At 31.5% G+C, this 23,559-nt stretch overlaps 1 protein-coding gene across 8 annotated transcripts; it reads left to right on the top strand.

Moving 5' to 3' along the window:
- Positions 1-9,563: 9,563 nt before the first annotated feature.
- On the top strand, positions 9,564-23,559 carry LOC7455692 (uncharacterized). Of its 8 annotated transcripts, XR_002977640.2 has the most exons (12): positions 9,564-9,859; positions 9,994-10,092; positions 10,186-10,670; positions 10,905-11,106; positions 12,013-12,183; positions 13,522-13,625; positions 13,904-13,972; positions 14,072-14,112; positions 14,858-14,983; positions 15,490-15,575; positions 22,608-22,664; positions 23,331-23,559. XR_002977640.2 is itself a non-coding variant. In XM_002321255.4 (9 exons), exons 1-9 carry the CDS (start codon positions 9,692-9,694, stop codon positions 15,570-15,572), a joined length of 1,419 nt encoding a protein of 472 aa, XP_002321291.2. In that variant the 5' UTR covers positions 9,564-9,691; the 3' UTR covers positions 15,573-15,879. The 8 variants fall into 8 exon arrangements, 4 of the variants coding, with proteins under 4 accessions (XP_002321291.2, XP_024440405.1, XP_024440407.1 ...); XR_002977639.2 differs by lacking the exon at positions 14,858-14,983; XR_008057183.1 differs by lacking the exons at positions 22,608-22,664; positions 23,331-23,559 and having other exon boundaries at positions 15,490-15,879.

Genomic DNA, 23,559 nt, shown 5'->3' with positions numbered 1-23,559 from the left:
TATCTTAAAAAATAACTTATTTCTTTATAGAATTTATCATTAAACAAAAAAAAAAGTTAAAATTTATCATGATTAATAAATTATTTCAAAAAATTATTACATAGACTTGATGTACCATAATCTAAGCTCATGAATAAGACCAATAGAATTTTGACATGATTATTAAATTTGTTGATATTATTTTGTGATGGATGCATTATTAATTACTTTATTTCATAATTATAACTTTATTATCAAATATAAAAAAATTACATTCTAAGTATGATTGACTAAATATATAATTTGTACAAATCTAATTATTTGTGATTGATGTGGACTAATTATGTATAACAATATTTTTAATAATTCTCATAGTTTCATAAATTATATATTTAATCTTTTTTTTTAAAAAAAAAGCAGTTACAACCTTTTCATCCATTTCATTTTCTTTTAAATTTTTTTAACCTTTAAGGAAATATAGAAATAAATTAAATAATATAGGGAGATTAATGAGAAAAATAGTTATTTTTTTTTAAAAAAAAAATTAAGCATGCTTGACACTATAATGATTTATTAATGTAGGGAAAGTTATCCCATCAATCTATGATATGAATTAAATTATATTGAAAAATTACATTTTATAATTTATACTTTAGAGTGCAAGTAACACTTTACATCTTATATCTCCTCCACCTAAAAAAAAAATTATTTACTTTTTTACATATTTACCATTACTTTTCATTTAATGTCTAAAATTCCCCTGAACACAATAAATAACAAAAATATCATTGAGTTTACTGTTTTTTTTTTTTTTAATGTAGTCGTTACTCCTACCTTTATTAATTACAACAATGCCACTACTAATAATTATTTAAGAATAAAAACACCATTTTGTTCTCAAAACACCCTAAAAATTACATAAACATGACAACATCATTTTCTTCTCAAATAACCTCCAAAAGTTCCAAATTCTAGCAAATTTTAAAAAGTATAAGAGCCACATTGTTCTTTAATCTTCACCTAATTTTTATTTAACAACATTGTTAATCACAACCCAACATGCATTGCCTCAATCTCCATCAAACTTGACAAATAAAACACTCTGAGACATCATTAACATGCCATCATCTACATCAAATTCTAGTAGCTTGGAAAGTTGCAATAGTTTGGTTGAACTCAAGTTCAAAAATAGAAGGTGCAAGAAATGTGTAAAAAAAGCAGCGGTTAAAATATCGAAAATAGAAGCTATTAAGAACAAGTTATTGTATAGATGTGATGATTGGTCACGCGACAATAATTTTATTGATTGGTGTAAATATATAAATGAAATTAAAATTATTGTAATAGGTGGAGGATGTTCTCATGATGTCGAGCGAAACTGGATGAATTGAAGAAAATGAAAAATGAACTATGTAGAGTTTGGATCAAGAATCATAACATGAAAACTAGCTTTGTTTGTGTGAAATTGTTGTTAGTAACTAATTTAGTGTGTGATATTAATATTTGTATCTATTGTTTTGTTCATGTCAAAAAATGAAATAAAAACATAAGGCAACTTTGATCCATAACTACATAACATTTATAACATTTATAATGCAAAACAATTCGAACAATAGTTGTTCAAATTTTTTTTACCAAAAGCATCAAAATTCAAACATATTTAGAAAAATCATAAATATTCTAACATTCATAGCAGCAGCAACACTGAAAATCACCAATCTTTTTTCATATATTTCAATCAATAAACTTACTTTTGGGTAAAGTGTTGAAAAGATATAGATATACTTGTGAGCATTTGAAAGATCACATAGATTATTCAAATTAGATATTCATTTAAAACTAAAGATATATTCAGGTACCATAATAGAATCACATGTGTAGAGGGTTATGATGAGGATGTACTAGCATCACCTCTAGCAACTTTGCCATATTTGCCACTATTTGAGCCTCTCATAGCACCATCACTAGATTTCCTCTCAATTCTACCACCTCTTAAGCCTCTTATAGCATCAGTATTGGATCCCCTCTTAGATCTCCCAACTCTACCATAACCTCTACCCGAAATCTGTTAAGCATTGTCCCTTTGGTAAGTTCTAGAATCATGGTCATACTGCTTGTAATTATTGTATCTAAGTGTTGAAACCCTCTTCCTTACCATACCAGGCTGATCATCTCCATCTTTCCTTCTTCGATTCTTTCTTAGTCTACCAATACACCTTTTTAAGTTGGGGGGGATAATCACATCTCTCTTTCCTTTAGATCGAGATCAACTTCAAATAAAGGGTGCACATCAATAGAATATGTTTTTCTCAAGGTTTCAACACTATATCATGCATGACAAACATCTTTAAATTCAATTCTCTTGTGATGCACACAAGGCACCACATGCTTGCATCCTCTTTTTAGACCAGCAATGACTCTTGCACCTTCAACCACTAGTCAACAATGACAACACCAACTAAAGTTACACCTCTTTTCCTCCCAGACCAGCACTGTGAGCATCAACGAACTCCACTACCATCTCCACCATCTTCGTGGAAGGCCAGCAATGGCAGTTGGCATCTCACTAGGCCATATAAGCTTTCTTCTCCCATCTTCATTTTAATTACTCTCTCTTATACAAGTATGTAAAACATGAATTACAACTTTTTTACAAGTTGTGTGGGCTGGATCAGACCTAACCCATATGACTAGGTTGAGTCCAACTTTTTTTTTAAAAAAAAGAAGAAGCAACTTTTTGGTTGTCTGTCAGCTCATCCAAACCAGGCTGAGCTTGGGCCTCAGGCTCAATAAGCCCAGCTTTTAGGCTAAGAATATGTTTGCCAAACACACCTTTATGCCTTTCCTTGAGTTTTTAGCTTGTTTTTATTTGAATGTTTAGCCAAACAAATTCTTAAAAATAAAAATAAAAATTTGAAAAATTTCAAAGATCATTTTAAAATTATTTTTGGGTCCCTCGCATGTTTTCTCAATAATTTTTTCTAATATTGGGCTGTAAATTACATTATAAAATACAGACCTAGTATTAAAAATACCTAATTTTTCTCTCTTAATTTTCAAGCAAAAATAAAAAATAAAAAACTCCTTATTTTAGAGAATACAAAAATATTTTTTTTATTCAATTATTTCATTTAATATTGGGTTGTAGATTTACATTGTAAGATACAAAACCGGTACTGAAAATACCCGATTTTCTCCAAAATTTCAAAAAAATCCAAAAAAACTCAAAAGATTTCTTCATGTAAAAAAAAATACAAAAATATATTTTGTTTTCATGCATATGACCAAATTCTAAGGGTTTTTTCATGCATATTTTCTAAAACACAAAAACTCATTTAATATTAGATTGTAGATTTACATTGTAAGATACGAAACCGATATTGAAAATACCCGATTTTCTCCAAAATTTCAAAAAAATCCACAAAAACACAAAATATTTCTTTATGTAAAAAAAATACAAAAATATATTTTGTTTCCATGCATATGACCAAATTCTAAGGGTTTTTTCATGCATATTTTCTAAAACACAAAAACAAACAAAAAATATATTTTTATTATGTTTTAAAAATACAAAATAGATATCATAAACAGTTTATGATTATCCATTAAGATTTGGCTAAAATACAAAAAATCCTATAATAATTATTTTGTTATTTGGAGTGTTAGGATTTATCTGTAGAATTTAATGTTTATAGGTATAAAATTACATCATAAAATATACCTTTTTATGTTAAAGATACAAAATAAGAGATAAATGCGATGCTAAAATTAGGGCATTAGAATAGTTAGGATTTAACCTTATAAGATAGAGACTTTATCACAAAGAGAGATCTGTCTTAAGCCTTATATAAAACCAACGGATATAAACATGACCTAGATTAACAATCAATCAACAACGCAACTTACCCTAGATAGGGTGCGCTGGGCGTGATATGTCTTTTCTTTGCACAACTAGTCTTCTTATCTAAACTCTTGCAGATCATAAGTTTTCTAATGACCATGATATTAGATGACGACTCTCTCTAATAATAATTTTATAATTAGATTTAAACATCCTTCAATTCTAGGAGGCAAATTTGCCATTCGACGTCGTGCACGTCTCGACAGGATGACGACTCACTAAGGACTTGTATGGTCGAACTGAGCTTTGTTCGCTTATTTATTTTTGTTGGTCTATGTAATTTAATTTTAGCATGTTTTTTTACATATTGCTCATTCATAAGTATATCAGGTATGGATTAATGCCTTCTTGCATTTAAATTTTTAAATAAACCTAATTTTAGGTTAGGTGGAAAGTAACAGTCTGCCTTATGACTTTCAGTTGAAGTTTAGATTCGTGAAACATCCAATTATGCTTTAAGTGTTTACTTGGTAATGACAGTTATACTATGCTCTAACCATTCCTTGTAAACCTCTATATTGCCTTCACGAAAGAACCCTTTTGAGACCAGGTAGTAAGTCTACCCTTCATGTAGTGGTTTAGAACTTGACTTTAAGATATGAATTCCCTAATAATTCATTCTACATCAAGGCGGATCTGATTAATTCATTCAATTGGCATTACCACCCCCATTTAGTTTAAAATACAAAATGTATTCCATATATCATTACTTCGAAAGACAAAAATGGATCCCCCACAAGTTTTGCCACAAATACCAAGGGAGATTAATGAGGATTTAACCCTAGACGTAAAACCAATGAGGATTTTAGATTATAAAGAAAAGGAATTGAGAAATAAGAAGGTTCATTTGATAAGAGTGCTATGGAGAAATTCTCAGATAAAAAAGAAAACATGAGAAATGGAATCCAAAATAAAAAGAAATATCTAGACTTGTTTCTAAATGTATGTATGAATTTAAATTTTAGGGATGAAATTTTTATAAGGGAGAGAGTGTAAACCTCAAGTTAAAATTTTAGAAAAATATTGAAGTAGAAAATATCTCAAAAGAGTTTAAAATGAGTAGTTGATTGTACAAAATAGTTATGGACCCTAAGGGTTGAAGATGAAATAATTAAGTGTGAATTCTCAATTATAGTGGAATCTTGAATAAAATAAAAAAATCAATAAAATCAATAAATATAAAATATAAATTTTGGAACAATGTGTTTTTCAAAGGATAGTCAAGGAATATGAATAAATTTGATCCATTATGGTATCAAATTTTATCGAAAACTTGGAAAACTTCCTAGAATTATTTAAAAGACATAGGATAATAACAAAACTATAAATTAACAAAAAAATCCAGCTCCCTTGCTTATATGAAACCGCCAGCCATGAATAGAGAGAATGAGCTTTTTTATTCTCTTATTCCTTGCTTTTTCTCCAAATTTCTTAGGTAAACTAGGTTTTGAGATATCATAGGTGAGATTAGTGGAGTTAAAACACATAAACACAAGAATTGGGAGTGATTAAAGTGAAAGAAAAGTAAGGTTTTAGATAGAGAAACTAAGAAAAATAAAGGAAGAAGAAGAAGGATTAGTGGAAACTCGACTATGAAGCATTTGAAGTTCAAATGATCAACTGGTAAAGTGTCTTAAACCCATCCATATAAGCTTGAGGGAAGTTTAAATGATTTTTATAAAAAATTTCAAGTTTTTTGGGTGGGGTTCATTGTTGAAATTTAGGAGAATTGAAAATCTTGTTGTAATTAAAACAATTGGGATGGAAGAAGTTCCGATAAATGCAAAATCATGGAAAAATAAAGTAGAAATCATGGTGGTAATGAAGAACTAGGGCCGACCAAGTTTAATGCTAAATGAGAAGTTGTTTGTTTGAGTTAAATGTTTAGAAATTGTATGAAATTAATGTGTGTTGTTATGACAATATTAATTGGAAATGGATTAAATTCCTTTAACAAAATTTTAATTGATTTTATTAGTATACGGTGAATTAGGGTTTATGAGCAATATTAGGGGGGGGATTTGTGTTATTAATTTATAATTGATGAAACGAGTTAGATTACCTTGTTTTTAATGAAAATTTATGAACAATTGAAGAAAGAATCATGATGACACAACGAACCTAATAGCTGGCCATGTATATGATAATTGGAAATGGATTAAATTCCTTTAACAAAATTTTAATTGATTTTATTAGTATATGATGAATTAGGGTATATGGGCAATATTTGCGGGGGGTGCAGGGGCGGAGCTAGGATTATTTGTTAAGGGGGGGCAAAATTAATATAACAAGATATAATATTTGTTTTAATTTATTGTACATGAGTTGTAAAACAAAATCTGTATAATTTAGTTTTATTCAAATAACTTACTACAAACATATAATGACATTTATATAAGGTAAAAGGTTTGGAGTAATACTAAATTGAGTCAAATCAATGAAGTTAATTTCATCTTCATAATGCATCCATCACTTTAATGTTGTTGGTCTTTATACCTATCAAATATAAACATACAAAGTATATAAGAAACATTAGCTAAAGCGAAGCATTATTTATGTTTGATAAACTTTGAAATAAAGCAAAAAAAAATAAAGAATGATTCTTACATATTTATTTTAATTGTACTCGTCTTTCTTTCATAGAATAGAAATCATCGATTATCATATTAATTGTGAATCTTTCAACAATTTCTTTTTCTATATAGACAATCAAATAATTTGCAAGAAAATCATTCTCCATTTGATTGCGAAGTCTTGTTTTAACAATTTTCATTGCTGAAAAAGCTCGTTCAGTAGGTTATGAGTTATCAATATTTTTTTTTCAAAAAAAATCAATTCTTCTTATTTTTTTCATGGTTCAACCTAAAATCAAAACATATATCGTAAGAAAAAATTGATAATTTTGGTGGCTCTGCTAAAAACAAAACAAAAAAAAATCCAAGCATAATCAAAACAAACCAATAAAATATATCTAATTAATTAGAAAAAAATCATTATAACAAGATTCAAAAAATAATTGGTAGAACTAGTAGATCTGAGGAAAAAAAGGAGCAAAAATGGTAGAATTATAAAAAAAAACCTCATCAAATTATTAACAAACATCTCAAAACAAAACAAAAATAGATTTTAAATTTAAGTTACCTTGTTTTGTTTGATGAAAGATAAATTAATTGGTGGCTCTGTTTCAATCTTTTTGTAGAAAAATTTTGCTCGCGATTTGTGTTTTTATTTCTGTTTTTGATCGGCTGTAGGATTTATATTAAGGTAAATTGGTGGCTTTATTTTTTATTTCACAAAATAATGCCTTTATATTGTTTTCTTTCCACGCAAGTCAAGAGTAAATTCAAAGGAAATCAAAAGTAAAGTCACACTTAATTTAAGGCCTACCTCTTTAAAATAAAAAATATAACTCCTCCTCATACTTTATTACCTAGTAATGAAACAAAATTAAAATGTGTTGAGGGGGCCCGGACCCCTGCTTGCCCCCCTTGCTTCCGCGCCTGGGGGGGATTTGTGTTATTAATTTATAATTGATGAATCGAGTTAAATTAGCTTGTTTTTAATGAAAATTTATGAATAATTGAAGAAAGAATTATGATGACACAACTAACCTTATAACTGGCCATGTATATGGTTTGGGGAAATGAATAATTGATTGATATATTATTGTAATTTTGATTTATCTTATAAGTATTAATAAGACGATAATGTTGAAAGAAAATAGTTAATTATATACATTGAAATATAAGTTAGTTTGTTTACTTATTAGAAATTATATATGAAAGATTGAAGTATGGTTTAAGATAGTTGTTGGGTTATGAAATTTCATGAATATGGATTGTTGTATATTATTTTTATGTTTAGTAATGTGCTAAGAAAGAGTGAAGTAAGTTAGTATTTGAAAGTTGTTTGACTTGAAAATGGATGAGTTGTTTTGAGAGACATATTAATTATTGTATCTCTTTCTTTTTTTGGATTAGGAGAAGCATAAGGAGATGGGCCATTAGCGGGAGGAGCTTGATCTACATAAGAAGCATGTGAGTGCTTAACACTCTATCTCTTTAAATTATTGTTATATATTTTTTTTTAATTTATATTATTGTACTCTGGTGTTAAAAACAAATAACAAAAAGGATATATGAGAAATGAACGTAACATATAAAAATACATATAAAAAAAATGGTAAAAAAAGAGTGAATGAAAAATGTGAAATGAAAGACAAGTTTGTCATCTATGATGAAAGCCAATGAGTATTAAGCTTACCGCCTTTTACAGAAGCTAATGAATGTTAAATCCACTGTTATGAATCAAGACAAATGAACTGTAAGATTTTCATCTCGGAAGGAGACTAATGTAAATGATGATGTCTATCATAAAAATAAAATTAATGAGTTGGTATGATATAATGGTTGAAAGTTGAACAATATTGACTGACAATAACTAATGATAGTTAAATGTTAATATAAGAACCTTGGTAAGGATGGACAAGGAGAAAAATATTAATGAATTGAAAAGGCAAAACTTGCAAAGTTAGTAACTAGGTTTGGAATGAAAAAGTTAAAATGTAGATATGAATGTCAAAAGTTATTGATCTAGCCTATTATTATCGATATCATTTCGTGGAAATTAAGTATTAAAATTGTTTATTATTTTATGATTTTATAGGTCACAAGTCCATCGCACACTAGTGGACAAGACTGATCTAGTTTGTGTTATCCATTTAGTTACATGTTTTACCTTTTGTATAATTAGTAGGATTTATTGTTTCTATTTCTGTAATTTTTATTATTATCATTTTATAAGTAACTAACTTAAATACTCTCATATTTACTTTCATGCTTTACAGATAATGTGTGGGTATGTGTGTAAATTGTATAAATGTTCTAAATGAATAATTTGAAATTTTGTTGTTGTTATGGAAATATGTGAGATTATGATTTAAGTGATAGTGATGAAATTAAAAATTAAAGACATGTGTTGATGATGAGAAAAATAAAATTAGATTTTATGCAAGTTATGAAGTATTGAATAATTGGAATATTAAAAATTAAAAGGAAAATTTGAGGAAATTTTATTAAAATAAAATAATTTAATAAGTCTTTTGTAGAATGAAATCGAAAAAAATAAGATAAATAATTCAAGATTTATAAATAGAAGAATGAACATAATTTGTGTGTCTCTATATCCTCATTTCTTAATATATATAGCAAATATTTGGTTATAATTGTATTGCAAATGGTGGGATGTTACAAATTGCTAATTATTTTTTCATGTATATAAGAAATGTTTGGTTATAATTTTATTATAAATAATGGTGTGTTATAAAATATAAAGTTTAATTCTTAATTAATTAAAAATAATAAAAGATAGAATTGAAAAAAAAATTAATTATAAAAATCTAATTTAATCAAGTTAAGTCATAAAATTTAGAGTTATAAAATTGAAATAGCTTCGAGGTAGAAAATAAACTAAAATAAATTATAAAATTTAATTTATAATAAATTTAATATTAAAAAATAGATTTAATAATAATAATAAGAAAACAGTATTTATGTGAGGAGTAATTCCTCCTCATCAATTAGCTTTCGTTAATGGAGTAGGAAAGTCATAATTAAAAATGGTAAATTTAAAAAAAAAGACAAAAATTGGTATTCTACACTGTATAACTAAATTGAGAATTGCAAGAAATAAAAAATTGAGAAAACATTCTCACCCGTCTCTCTCTCTCTCGGTTGTAACTTGTGACTCCCTCCCCGCGCTTTGCTGCTGCTCGTGCTCTTCGGTAGAGCAACGAGAAAGAAGAATAAGGGAATGGGGTGGAATTACCCATACATATCATTAGAGGAAATGGTGAAACATCTAAAAGGGTTTGTAGATATAATGATTTTAGCATCTGGGTATCAATCCTCTGCTCTTTTAGCCCACTGGGACGCTCAAAACATAAAAAAAGCCATCCACTGGGGTTCCTTCTTCCAAAATGTAAGCGCCACAGGTTTTTTTGGTTCTTTAAATCAATCTTCGTGTATGTAAGCATTAGTTCGTTTCTTCATTGAAGGGCAGACAGAGCATTATTATAAATGTTCCTGGTAATTACTACTCCTATGACGTCTTAGGTACTTAAGCATATGAGTAGCTCAGATGTTTACCAGGACTCAATTAAGGAACTTGATGCAGCTCTCTGTCAAATGAAATCAAACCCTTATTTTCCCCAGGTTGTGGCTTTCTTCATTTTGAGTTAGTTTTATTATCTGTGACAAAGTTTGATGTGATTGCAATAATAATATATATATATCTGATAAAAGCAGGGTCTTGCAAATCTATCATGCGATACTCTGAGTAGGGCAAGGAGTTTTGTGTTGGCCCATTTGTTCCAGACTTTACCACTGAGGGATTCACATCTCAAAGCTTTTTTAACTGCTGTAATTGAGATGGAGCTTGAGAGGGTTTCGGAATCGGAGCATGATTGTCTAAGTGTGTATCTTAACAAGTTAAAGCCGCGGAATCTGCAGCTTGATTTGGTTCTAGAAAGGAGGGGTTTTGTGAAGGATTCTATGGTTTTATCAGAAGAAATTAGTCAAACTGTGAAGTTTGGAAAATTCAGCGATGATGATTTGACAAAGTTGACTCTTCAAGAAGTCTTCAAGAGGCAGTCTGCAGTGTCATGCATATCGACAGTGGAGACTGGCTTAGATGTCCTCTCTAATGCTATCAGGTGTAGTAGTGGGACTGAATCTGATAGTAGCATGCTGGAAGAACAACTAAAACTTGATGGAGCTCCTTCATCTGTTGGGTATAAAACGAATTCATTTCCCTAACTGTGAAATAAGTGCATTTTGTTTATTGACTGACAATTACATGCATAAAACCATGTAGGCTTCATTGTTTCTTGCAAATAAAGTTTGCTGACATTTTTTTACAACTATTTTACTCATGTCGATTGGTTCAATTGAGCAAGTAGTTGGTGCTAGATTATAGAATTTTTACTTTGAGGTCAAAAACAGACACACTTTGGCTTTGTGTGCAGGGAAATAGAACAGCCGGTTGATTTTTTCACGTGGAATCATTGGAAATCAAAGATGGTTTCGTATTTTCTTGATAAGAGAACCATTAGATTGGTCTCAGGTGCCAGCATGATATTTTCTGCCCCTAAGATGCAGTGGCTACAAGTGTTTGAACGGCTGAATACTTCAGCAGATTGCAAGAATGATGGTTTGAGTGAAATAGTTGTAAGTCGATCTAATTTTTGAAATTAAATAGAAGGATGTAGTCTAATACATATAGCTTGATTTTATGACCAGCAATCACTCGTTTGGTTCATATTTTACAATATAATGGTTATTTGATCCATGAGTTTTCAATATTTGAAATATTAAGAATTCCATTGATTTAGGAATCATCTACAAGCTTTATGTGCATGCTAAATTCATTGTGCATGTATTGTAATATATTTCAGCGTATAAATGGTTGCAAGCAGTGATGTCAACCAAACACAACTGCACTTGTGCTACTTGATTCACTTGGCTTGCTTTGGAATGCACTGTCAAATTTTCTCATCTAGGTTTCTTTCAATAACTACATGTGACCTTCTTTCTCTCTCTCTCACACACCTTTTGATGCTATTTTATGATGGTTGTGAAGTTCGCTCAAAACCCAGCAAACTAAACCCGTTTTTATACGCATGTTTTTTTTTTGGGGGTTCAGTTTGGGGAGGAGTCTAGGTTAAATTAGTGAAGGATGTAAATGAGAATTGAAATAGAATGATCGGGTTAGTGCAAAAATAAGGTCAAATCTGGGTTAAATTTTGCATTTGTGAATCCATCCCTGAAAACTAGCTTGTGCATTTCTGCATGCATATGTTTTAATAGCTTACCCTTACATGTATCTCATTGATTCAGTAGAATGAAAAACAGTTTACTTTTTGGTTTTGATTACATGAGCATATCATTGCTGTTATTAATATTGACATATTGTGATCTTGCTGTGGGCAATTAAGATTGTACTTGGCTTCCTGGCATGGATGCTGATGAATTACTGAATCACTTGGTTTTGGTGATCTAGATAGTGCATTTGAGTTGATTTACTGAAAATTGACCTTGGTTTTTAGGAAGTCCTTTGCTTTTCCCTTGAGACAGGAACTCCTATTACTCGGACGCATTGCAAGCCAATGGAATTGTCTAATTGAATACGCTACATCAGTTTCATATTTCTCCGCCACTATCTCAAACCTATATTATGAGGTGTGCAGCTTGCTTACTGGAAGAGCTCAAGGTTTCCATTCCAGCGAGAGAGCAGCAGATTCAAAGGTGCTCTATATACTTGAATTTGAATGGATTATATAGATATGTAAAACACACACACATACTCATGAAGAGGTATCCATTGACATGAGGTGCAGGTTCTATGCCTACATGGTTTTATGATTTCCTATATTACTGTCCTTCATATAAACATTTTTCCTTGTGCTAGTGTAGAATTTCAAATTGATCTACAACCATGACACTCTATCTTAGAAAGTAGATTTTTTTTTTTTATTATTATTGAGAATATGAAGTAAACAAGTCACATGGATGGGATAACATACCTATGTTTGATTGACTTGAAATTTGGCAAGCTTGATGCATGCGGAAATATTGGGCTCAATTGTTATAAAGATCACATTCTATGATGATTCCTTTAGTGTAAGAGTAGTATCTCTATGAACAAGCATCTGTCTGTGATCCCTATTAATAGTTGTTTATGAGAGAAAAATCACTTTTTTTTTCTTAGCGTTTGTTTTTGTGGTTGAACCTACTTTTCAAACAATGTTTTGCCTGAAAAAAGCATCAAATTGATGTTTTTTAGGTGTTTTTCAATGGTTTTGATATGTTGACTTAAAAAAAAAACCATCATTTTGATGCATTTTCAATTGAGAAGCACATTGCACCGCTTTACCAAACACATTAAATGTGGTGTCAATTAGTCTCAGCTTTTCATTATTCCTGTTTGTTTATACATAAAAGATGGATCTTTATGCTGCCTACCTTCCTCGATGAAGACCCTTGGACTTGGAGTGGTTTTGGACATAATGCTCAAGTGGCCATGGTTGTCTGTGTCGGGGCAAGCTGGGTGGAGTTCATTTTGAGCTTGGAACCTAATAATGTATGCACTATTTATGGCCTTTGTTGAGGATATTGCTTTGGTGGCTAAAGTTCAAAGCTAACCACGCTCATTGTGCACAGTCATACTGGATGACTGGCGCTGGATGCTTCATTCAGCTTGTGAGGGACAAAGTTCTGCACCTATCTTTTTGTTTGTGTCCCCTTGAGCAAAATAATGAGCTGCACCAGGCATTTGTTGCTGGGGTAGAAATTTCATGTAGAGGTTCATGATGCCTAGTGGAGCGAACTTCCAAGGTTGCAAGAGCGTGGCATTAATCATCACATATCTATTTATCCTTCTTTTGGTCTTTTGGAAACTGTTGCAGAATTTGATGCAGTTGGCTGAATGAACAATGTCATCTCTTAGTATACTTTGTTATGTTTCCTTACCGTGCTGTTTGTTTATTTATTTGCAATTGACTGGTGCTGTATCCAGTGTATAGCTCCACATCCTTTGTTCCTATGTTTATATTATACATTTTGATTGGTTTTAGCTGTTTATAGCAGGAAAGTGATATTCTTGAGTATCTAGCCAGACTGCAGGGCTATCAACTTTCTCTATTGTGGAAACAGTCCCCTGTCCTTGCAGCAGTTGCAATCCCATCATGGTATTCTTATTGCTTTTCTCTTCATTGTCTGGATGTTCTGGGAATGTAATTTATAAAGGAATTAATCTGATTTTAGTTTTCTTTTAGACTTGTTATGGTTGAACAAGTTTCATTGCATTTGTGATTTCTGTGAAATGATATAATCACACAGTTACAATGGAGCTTTTTAATTTTGATAGCTCTCACATGATTTTAACAAAAGGTGCTTCAAACTTCAATGAATGGAGTGCTTGATGTTTGTCCATTTGCAATTAATGATCCTGTAAATGGTGTTGCAGGTCACCTTTGTTGAGATTGTATCTAGGTGAAATAGAGACTCAATTCAAAGGAGATTCTTCAGCACAGAGGTTTTGAGATTGCAGTTGCCTGTCTTCCGTGATTCGGAATTAAAATCTTCTGACATTTTTTCATCATTTTTTTAGCCCTCACATTTCTTTTCTATGCAGATGCTGCAGCTGTATTCAAGATAGGAAGCAGCACAAAGATTGTAAGTATATTCACCCCTTTCCAGCATGTGCACATACTTCATGATCTCCTACATAAATTTTAACTTCTACCTGCAATGCTGAAACTGGGAATCTTATGATAAATGCTGCAGCATGCAGTTTGCTTTTACCTTTAATGTAATTGGTGTGTGATAGCATAGGACGAAAACATGTCAGATCTCTATGTCAAAAATCGGAGTACCTGTCTGGAATTCAGATGGAACGGAGAGTGGTAGTTTTATACGAGTTGTTTTATGCAGAGTGCAAGCTGTTTCTCATGCTAATGCTAGAAATTTTGTGAAAATGACAGATAGTTCTCTTGATAGGACTCTTAATGTAGAACGAAGACAGTAATAAAGTAAAAAGGATAGTCAACCTAAAATCCACTTGAAATACTTGAACCCATGCTCTTGAAATTCACAAGAACAAATAATTTTCATAACTCATTTTCTTCGTAAAACAACCTGAGACACATAAATATGTGGGCTTTTTTAGGCAAAGCAAAATCTTAAAACAGTCTGATCAATCAAAATCGTTGCTGAATAAAAAATAGTGGACAGTCCTAATACTAGTAGACCTCTAAATAATACAGACATCCTAAATGATAAGTTGGATTCCCAAATAATATAAGAAACTAAATTAACACATTTATAAATTAATTGAAAAAAAGTCCTTTTTCTGATATTGCATCAACTTTTCGTGCTTATATTTTACATGCATGTTGGGCAACAATGATGTTAATCCCAGAACCTGCTAGTTGCTATTATCACAAGATTTTCAGAATTCAGACGGAGCTGTCTCCCTCAACCTTGTATAATGCAAGGGGTTTGCCATGTTTAGAGTGGATGCTATCTTTGATGCTATTACTACGAGGTAGTATTTATGTGATCATCATAACATTAGCACTGCCATTTTCATGTCTTGTAAAATGGGGGGGAAGATTAGAAAATGGATTTGTATAGGAGGTTTACTTAACAAAACTTTTCTACTAACAAATGCTGCAAGACATACCACACTGTACAAGGATAAATACAGATGTCTCATATTTTCTTGTAATGTACGGATGTCTATATAAAGGATTTGTTTTCTCCTGTAAAGAAAAGAATTCTTTTAGCTAACCTTAACCACTATGTGACTGAGATGTAGTTGACTCGTCATTATATAACATTTAGCTTTGTCTTCTTGGAAATCTTACTGCCTTTTACATTACTGTAATCCATGTTTAGTCTTTATATATCATGGAGGAGTTTTCATTTAACATTTTAGCTGTGTCTTCTTGGAATTCTTATGGCCTTTTCCATTACTGTAATCTACGTTAATGTTTTATAGATCATAGAGGAAACGTTTAGCTAGTAACTGGACTTATGATTCATGTGTAGGTGAACTCGCTGAGAGAATTTGGTGCCTTTACATCTTTCACATTTTCGCCTCTCATGTTATGCATGGTGCCAATAGTTCTTGACAGGTGAGCGTGACTGTGATGGTTATTGGTGAGAACCTTTCTGATACATTTCTTGCCAAGTGACAGATTTGCTTTTTTTTTTTTTTTTAATGTGTTGGAAAGATGGTATTATTTAGTTCGTTCTTATAGGTAAAATTGATCACGGATTTATTAGCCGAGATTTGAAGTCAAGTTTTCAAAGACTTCATGTTGGCTCCCATGCGTTGATTTCTTATGTATAGATTTGAACCATCTATACGTTGATTTCATTGTATATTATAGAAAAAAAGTGTTTTTAGATGCACTAGGAAATTTGTGGCAAGTGAAAGAGACCTGTTAACGCATTGCAAAAAATGACCACAATAATCATTGTTTTCTTCTATAGGTGTATAGGTGTGTGATATTTTTCACACGAAAATATATTAAAATAATAATTTTTTATTTTTTAAAAATTATTTTTAATATCAGCACATCAAAACAATATAAAAACATCAAAAAAATATTAATTTAAAGCAAAGAAAAAAAATTTAATTTTTTTTAAGAGCACTTTTAAAATAAAAAAACAAACAAGCTCTTAAACTTATGACTTAGAGTGTGTTTGGTATTGCGGTAGCTGTTGTGGTTGTGGTTTGAAAAAAATTGTTTTATAAAAAGTACTTTTAGTTGAGGTTGGTTTGAAAAAAATAGATGTTTGGTTAAAACTGTGGTTGAAATTGAGGTTGAAAAAATAGTTTAATGTGTTTGGTTAAGAATGCTTTTGAAATTGAGGTTATAAAATAATTTTAAAAAATATATATTAATATTGATGGTTTTAAATTTAAATATTGTAGAATTAATTACTCCTATTACATCATGAAATAAAAAATACTTTTTATTATTCCATTAAACTATTTATAATTCCATTACGTACAAAATTCATCTGATAAGAACTACAGTTTTCATAATTTTTTGAGTGTAGATAAAATATTATCAGGTATAAAATTGATATTATAGTGCGAGTGAATTTAATTAATTCACTTTATACTAGTGTTTTTTTAAAAAAAATATTAAAAAAATTAACACTGAAAAAAAAAAAAATTCACGTGAACAATGCAATTTTCTTGCACTGTTCACATGCTCCACTGTTCAGTGAACAGTGGAGTATGCCTCCCCAGTTCACTGAACAGTGTAGCATGGTTGAATTGAGAGCTGCGCAAGAAAGCAACATTTTTCTGCTTTCCATCTTCCTGTGTTTTGCATGCAATTTATTATGGGACCCATGCACAGTAAGTAGCTTTTTTTTGTTAACCAAACGTTTGCTTCGTGTGTTTTTGAAAAAACGCAAACTCCAACGCGTAGCCAAACGGATTCTTACAATGGCCAAACCACATATAAATTGCATTTGTTAACCAAAAGCAAAGCTAAAAACTTCGTTGTACCGTAGTTTTTTTGTTCATCTTCCTCAACAATCTTTATTTGCCAATAACTCGATTGCAAATGTAGTTTCGTGAAGTATCTGTTTGAGAATGTAGTAGAGATTGTGTTTCAAAGTGCTTTTCACCTGGAAATATATCAAAATCATTTTTTTTATTTTTTAAAATTTAATTTTGACATCAGCATATCAAACTATCTAAAAACATAAAAAATATTAATTTGAAACAATTTGTTTTTCAAAAAAATAATGAAATGACAATTCAATTGCAATGTCAAACAAATCCTTGAAGATGAATGGTTTGCTCAATCTATACATCGAGTCTTGAATCTAAGAAACCAAATATTTGTTCTTATTGTAGTCTTATCCAATGCTTGATAATTGGCATGCATCTTTAGGCTTCCTTATGCTTTTTATCTAAAACAAAATGATACTATATAAAGCTTTGAAGGAAAAATGAACCTAGTATCAATAAGTTCTTCCAACTATTTTCTCAACTCAGCTAACTTCATCAATGACATGCAATATGGGGATGAGATGATGGTGTCACTCTTGGCACCATCATAATTTGACAGGTGGAAGTTTTGTCAAATTGGCCCTTCATAAAAGTTCTTTTCATTAAATTTCATAAACTCAGCTTGTTTTTGTTTTTTTAGAAAAATCTTTTTCTTAGTGGAATTTTAAAAAATGAATTTCTTTTGATTTAGAAATAATTTGATGATTGTTTAAAACAATATTTTGATATTTTTTTATAGGATAACAAATGAATCAAGTAACTTCTTTATTGAAGTGACCAAACTCTAAACAAAAATATATGAATTAAAAAATGATATGTAATGGATTCGTTGTTCATGAACTTGTGAAATATATTTATTTGCAAAGTCCAAACCATTACACTAGACAAAGTCAAAGTTTATTGCTTTTAATTATTTGTGCTTGAAATAAGAAAATTTTATCTTTGTTATTTCTTTTACGTTATAAAATGAATATATCCCAAGTAGTTTTTTTTAGCCTGAATATTTTTCTTTCATAAAAATCATAACTAGGATCACACTCGATACTAAGAGCAAGTGAAATTTCATTAATTGATGAAAAAACCATGAGAAAGCCAGAGGAAAAAAAAGCCAAATAAACTTCAATGCTAGGAGGAATGCCCAAATCAAAAGCAAAAATGACAGTTAAAACAAAATGAAAATACCCCATCAAAGAAATAAAAAGTGTAAATAAAAGAAAAGCAACAAAAAGAAAAAAAATATATTAAAGGGCAAAACGAGTTAACCAACTGATAGTGATTTTGGGTCTTTAAAACCTTGAAACACGTTTTGAGTTTTATAAATCATTTTCTTTCATAATCAAGAACTATAGCCTACATTACGTGTCTTTACAAATCCTTTCTAATCAAGCAAGTAACCTGAATCAATAAATGACGCTCTCAAAATACAAAAAATGTTTTCATAAGAGTGGTGACATCGTGAACAAGCCACTCGTTATTATTCAAACAAAACATAAAAATAGAAGGTCACCTCATCATTTACCTTTATCAATTTCAATCTTACTGATATAAGAACAAATCATTCATTTTAAAAAAAATCCAAGATTTTAAAAATTATATGTTATAAACTAACTTTAGAACAATATTTGTTCTCAAAACATAAGATGTTCATGATTTTAAAAATCATATGTGATAAAGATTTCTTCACTAAAACCAAGCCAAAGCAGAGAGGTGTAAAACCCAACAAAAAGATAGTATTAGGTTGACCTATGCTAGGAAATAATTAAAAGAAACAAACCAGCTTACTTTATGTAGAATTTGGGGGAGGAAAATTAACCTATCCTAGGTGGGAAATGTGAGGTGGTAACCAGCCATAAGATAACCCAAGAGAGGGATAAGAACAAGGTTGACCAACACCCAAATACCTCCATTTCATTTAAGAGGGGTATAAATACAGGAGAGGAAAATATAAATGACTTTTCCTCTCCCTAAAAATTAGCCAGCAGCCTTAGCTGCAACAACCATCCCTTCCCAATAAGAAAACCTAACCAAACCAGCTTGCATGTTATCTTCCTTAAGTGTTTGAGTGAGTGGAGAGTTAGAAAAAGGAGAGAAAATCGAAAACATGAAAGAAGGAGCCTATAGGGCTGACTGGATCAAACAAAAGGAAGAAGGAAGAAATCGAGAGAAAAGAGAAAGAAAAACTACTCAAACCTACCCTATGGCTACTTCAAATCGTAAGGTAAGAACAACATCACTTCCTTGTTTCTTTGAGATTTCAGGACAAAAGGGAGAAGGAAACCGTAAGGGAATGACTTAGGGTTCTTACACCTATGATTAACAAGAATTAGATAGAAAAATTGAAGAGAATGAGGCTGAAGGGGGACATAATTCTAGAACCTTTAACAAAAAAAAAAAGGATGAATATGGATGAACAAATCTTAACTAAGGACAGACCGTGGGAGATAATGAAAAGAGATGAAATTAAGTGATAAAATTCATAATTGCTACCTTGTTAAACTCATAGAGACATGTTGGAGCGGAAATAAAATTCATGCTTATGTTAATGTATTGATTATGCATACATGATTGAAGAGCTTGTGTGAAAGTGAGATGAAATGATGGAATGTGCAGAATTGTAATCTTGTTAAGCCCTTAGACAGGAACCATACTATGTTAATGCTTTGATCTTGTTTATGTGATTGATGAATTTCCATTGTTATGAACCAAGTGAATGAAGGGGTGATTGTAGCATGTTGTTGTAAATATACTTGTGATAGAAATGATGAATTGCATGTGTAAATTGGGAGAGAATGGACAACAATATTCGATCAAAGAAAAAAGGGAAATCATGAAGGAAACTTTGCATGATGAACACCCTTAGAGAAACAAGACATATGATGGAAATGAGACTCTTGCGTAATGTGAATTGACAATTAATTTGTGTTGATAAATTGGCATGATTGAATTGAAAACATAACATGTATGATTGTGGCAACATTAGGTTCCAGTTTTGAAATGATGGTTAGGAGAACCTTTGCAAAATATATATACATGTTGAGACTTGGTTGCGTATTGCTTGATAACCTTATGATAAATTAGGTGTGATTTGATAACGGTCTATGTCCAACCAGGTTGGGGTATGTTATAGGAGGAAAGCTTAGCGTAGACCTTACGCTTAGCCTAGGGAAAAAGTAAGACTAGAAATGACTCATTCATTGTTGCTGATTTTTGAATCAGCAGCGACATAGTTTTTATTGATGATTTCTAGGTCGACAGCGACTCAGTTTTCGTTGATGATTTTTGAGTCAATAGTAGATTGTGTTCGCTGACAATTACATGTGTCAGCCACATAATTAGTTTTCGTTGATGATTTCTGGGTCAACAACGACTTAGTTTTCGTTGATGATTCTGAGTCAACAATAGATTGTGTTCGCTGATGATTCCATAAGTCAGCCATGGAATTTGTTCTTGCTGACGATTTATGTGTCACCAACAACCTAGTTTTTGCTGATGATTTCCTGTAAAAGATGACCGGGGTAAAGGAAAGTAATTTAACCATGACTAATGTATTAACTCCGGTCCCTACAACTTCTATAGAGAGGTTAGGACGTGCGAGTAAGGATAATACAATTGACAAAATAATAAGGCTTGTATTATGTATGTAAGGGGTAAAGGAAGGAATATACTCATTTAGGTTATTAACGAAAAGTAGCGATAATATTCTTTTAAATATTCATTATCATGTTTAAATTATTTATAATTTTTGTATCCATTTTGTATTGTAACATGGACGTCACACAACCAAGATACATAGGAATCCCGTCTCGTGGGTCCGCATATTTTGTTATGAACTATGTATCTGTATGTTAAGACGTTATGTATTTTGTTTGACAAGGTCATCCTTCAAGCATTTGGTCACCTAAGTTCATGGTTTGTCCAACCATTATTATGGTTGGCCATCTAACTAGGCTTGTACCTTCAAAATCATCCATCTCCCTTATTGTATATTCTGGTTTTAGGTCCCTTATTCAGCCCATTATTATCTTCCTTTTTAGTTTAGTTTTTCCCTTAGCAGCTAGTGTAAAATCATGGGCATTCCTTCAGGGTTTTCTTCTTCCTTTGGGTTCCAAGAACTCAAGAACAGGTGGGGAAAAGATTTGGTTTATACCTTACTATTTTCAATAGCTTTAGGCGCCCCCTCTACTCATGATTTTCTGCTTTTTCATTCTCTGGTTTTGGTTTTTCCTTCCTTCCTTCTCCAGCTGCATCAGCCAGCCTGTTATACACCCTCTCTTGCTATGGTTTCAACCATTTTCAGTACTCTTTAACTCTCATTTCCTCTCTAGGGTTCAAGAGGGATGCATGCAGCTGGGTTGGGGGTCTTCTATTTGGGAAAGAGGGAGGGGGTTTGCTGCATGCAGCTAGCTAGTTTTGGGGAAGAGCAAAGGTCACCCTTTCTCTCTTCTTACATTTATACCCCTCCTAAATGAGGTGGGGGTGTTTAGGGTTGGTTTAAATGTGTTCTTGTCCCTGCTTTGGTTTCTCTAAAACCAATTCCCCCCCTCTTTTAACTCCTTAAGGCAGGCCGATTTTCTCCCCTAAACTCTTACATAGCATGAGTCGGCCTTTTACTTAGATTTCTGTTGGATATTACAGCCATGACTGACACATGAATTCATCAGCATGCACAACCATTGTTGACTCAGAAATCATCAACGAAAACTGATTCATTGTTGATTCAGAAATTGGCAATGAAAGTTGTGTCGCTGTCGATTCAGAAATCAGCACTGAAAGCTGTGTCGCTGCCGATTTAGAAATCAGCACCGAAAGCTGAGTCGCTGCCGATTCAGAAATCGATAGCGACGATGTGGTTGTTTCTGACTTTTTTTTTTACAGTTTTTGTTGATGATTTCTAAGTCAATAGTAGATTGTGTTCCTAATGATTCCATGTGTCAGCTGCGAAATTAGTTTTCGTTGATGATTTCTAGGTCAGCAGCGACTCAGTTTTCGTTGACGATTCCTAAGTCAACAGTAGATTGTGTTCGCTGACGATTCCATGCGTCAACCATATAATTAGTTTTCGTTGACAACTTCTAGGTTGGCAGCGACTTAGTTTTCACTGACGATTTCTAAATCAACAATAGATTGTGTTCGCTGAAGATTCAATGCGTTAGTTGTGAAATTTGTTTAATTGACAATTTCTAGGTCAGCAACGACCTAATTTTCACTAATGATTTTTGTGTCACTTGCAACCTAGTTTTTGCTGATGATTTTTGTGTCACAGCGACTTGTTTTTTGTTGATGATTTTTGTGTCACCAACATAGTTTTTGCTGATGATTTTCTGTGACAGCAACAACTTAGTTTCATTTACAAATTCCATGTCAGAAATAATTTAATTCTAGTGATAATTTCGTCGTTGATTTGACCTAACTCGCTACGAAACCCAAGAATTAAACTGTAGGACGTCTATGGATGACCCACGTTTAAAATTAAAAAAAAAGTGTCTTAATATGATGACCTTCATTGTATAATTATATAATGTGTGAAGCATTTGAATGTGAACATGTGTATTCATGAGATATGTATGGTATTGGATTTATATGAAAACTGAATGTGAATATGCTAATTAGTGATCATTTGATGTGTTAGGCGGTACGACCAGGATTGGACTTTTGACTAGACGAGGACACCTCACAGGAGGAACATGTAAGTGGTCTTCACCCTCTTCTTAAATAATATCGAATCTCTGAAAAGATATCGTATAAAAGAATTGTTCTATCTCGTTGTGACTACTAAATTGTTCATGGAATGTTTGATTGGGTATTGTGATTAGCTTTGGCTAATGACATCCAAATTAGATGATCGGGTTTGGATATTGTGATTAGTTTCGGCTAATGGCATCCGAGAGGGATGACTGAGTTTGGATATTGTGATCAGCCTCGGCTAATGACATCCGAAATGGATGACTGGATTTGGATATTATGATTAGCATTGGCATCCAATATAGATGACCAGGTTGGGTAGTACGACTTAGCTTTGACTAGTGGCATTCGAATTGGATGACCGGGTTTGAGTAATGCGATTGACCGTGGTTAATGGTGTCCGTAAATGATTATTGGTGTAAAGCGAAGTAATTTAACCACGATCAATGTATTAACTCCAGTCCCTACAACTCCTATGGAGAGGTTGGGACGTACGAGTAAGGATAATACAATTGACGAAATAACAAGGCTTGCATTATGTATGTAATGGGTAAAGGAAGGAATATACTCATTTAGGTTATTAACGAAAAGTAGTGATAATATTATTTTAAATATTTATTATCATGTTTAAATTATTTATAATTCGTGTATCCATTTTGTGTTGTAACAGGGACGTCACAAAATTAAGGTGCGTAGGAATCTTGTCTCACGGGTCCATATATTTTGTTATAAACTATGTATCCATATGTTAAGACGTTACGTATTTTGTTTGAACAAATGTATTAGTTGTGAAATTATCGTTTGACACTTTTGTAAAGACTTGTAATGATAACTATATCAGAATAGGAATGTAAACTTATGAATATGTAAATATAATGATATGGTGCTTGTATTGCAAA

The sequence above is a fragment of the Populus trichocarpa genome, chromosome 14, assembly GCF_000002775.5.
Source record: "Populus trichocarpa isolate Nisqually-1 chromosome 14, P.trichocarpa_v4.1, whole genome shotgun sequence".
NCBI lineage: Eukaryota > Viridiplantae > Streptophyta > Magnoliopsida > Malpighiales > Salicaceae > Populus > Populus trichocarpa.
Note: the sequence above shows the minus strand (reverse complement) of the source record. Positions and strands in the feature narration are given on the sequence as shown.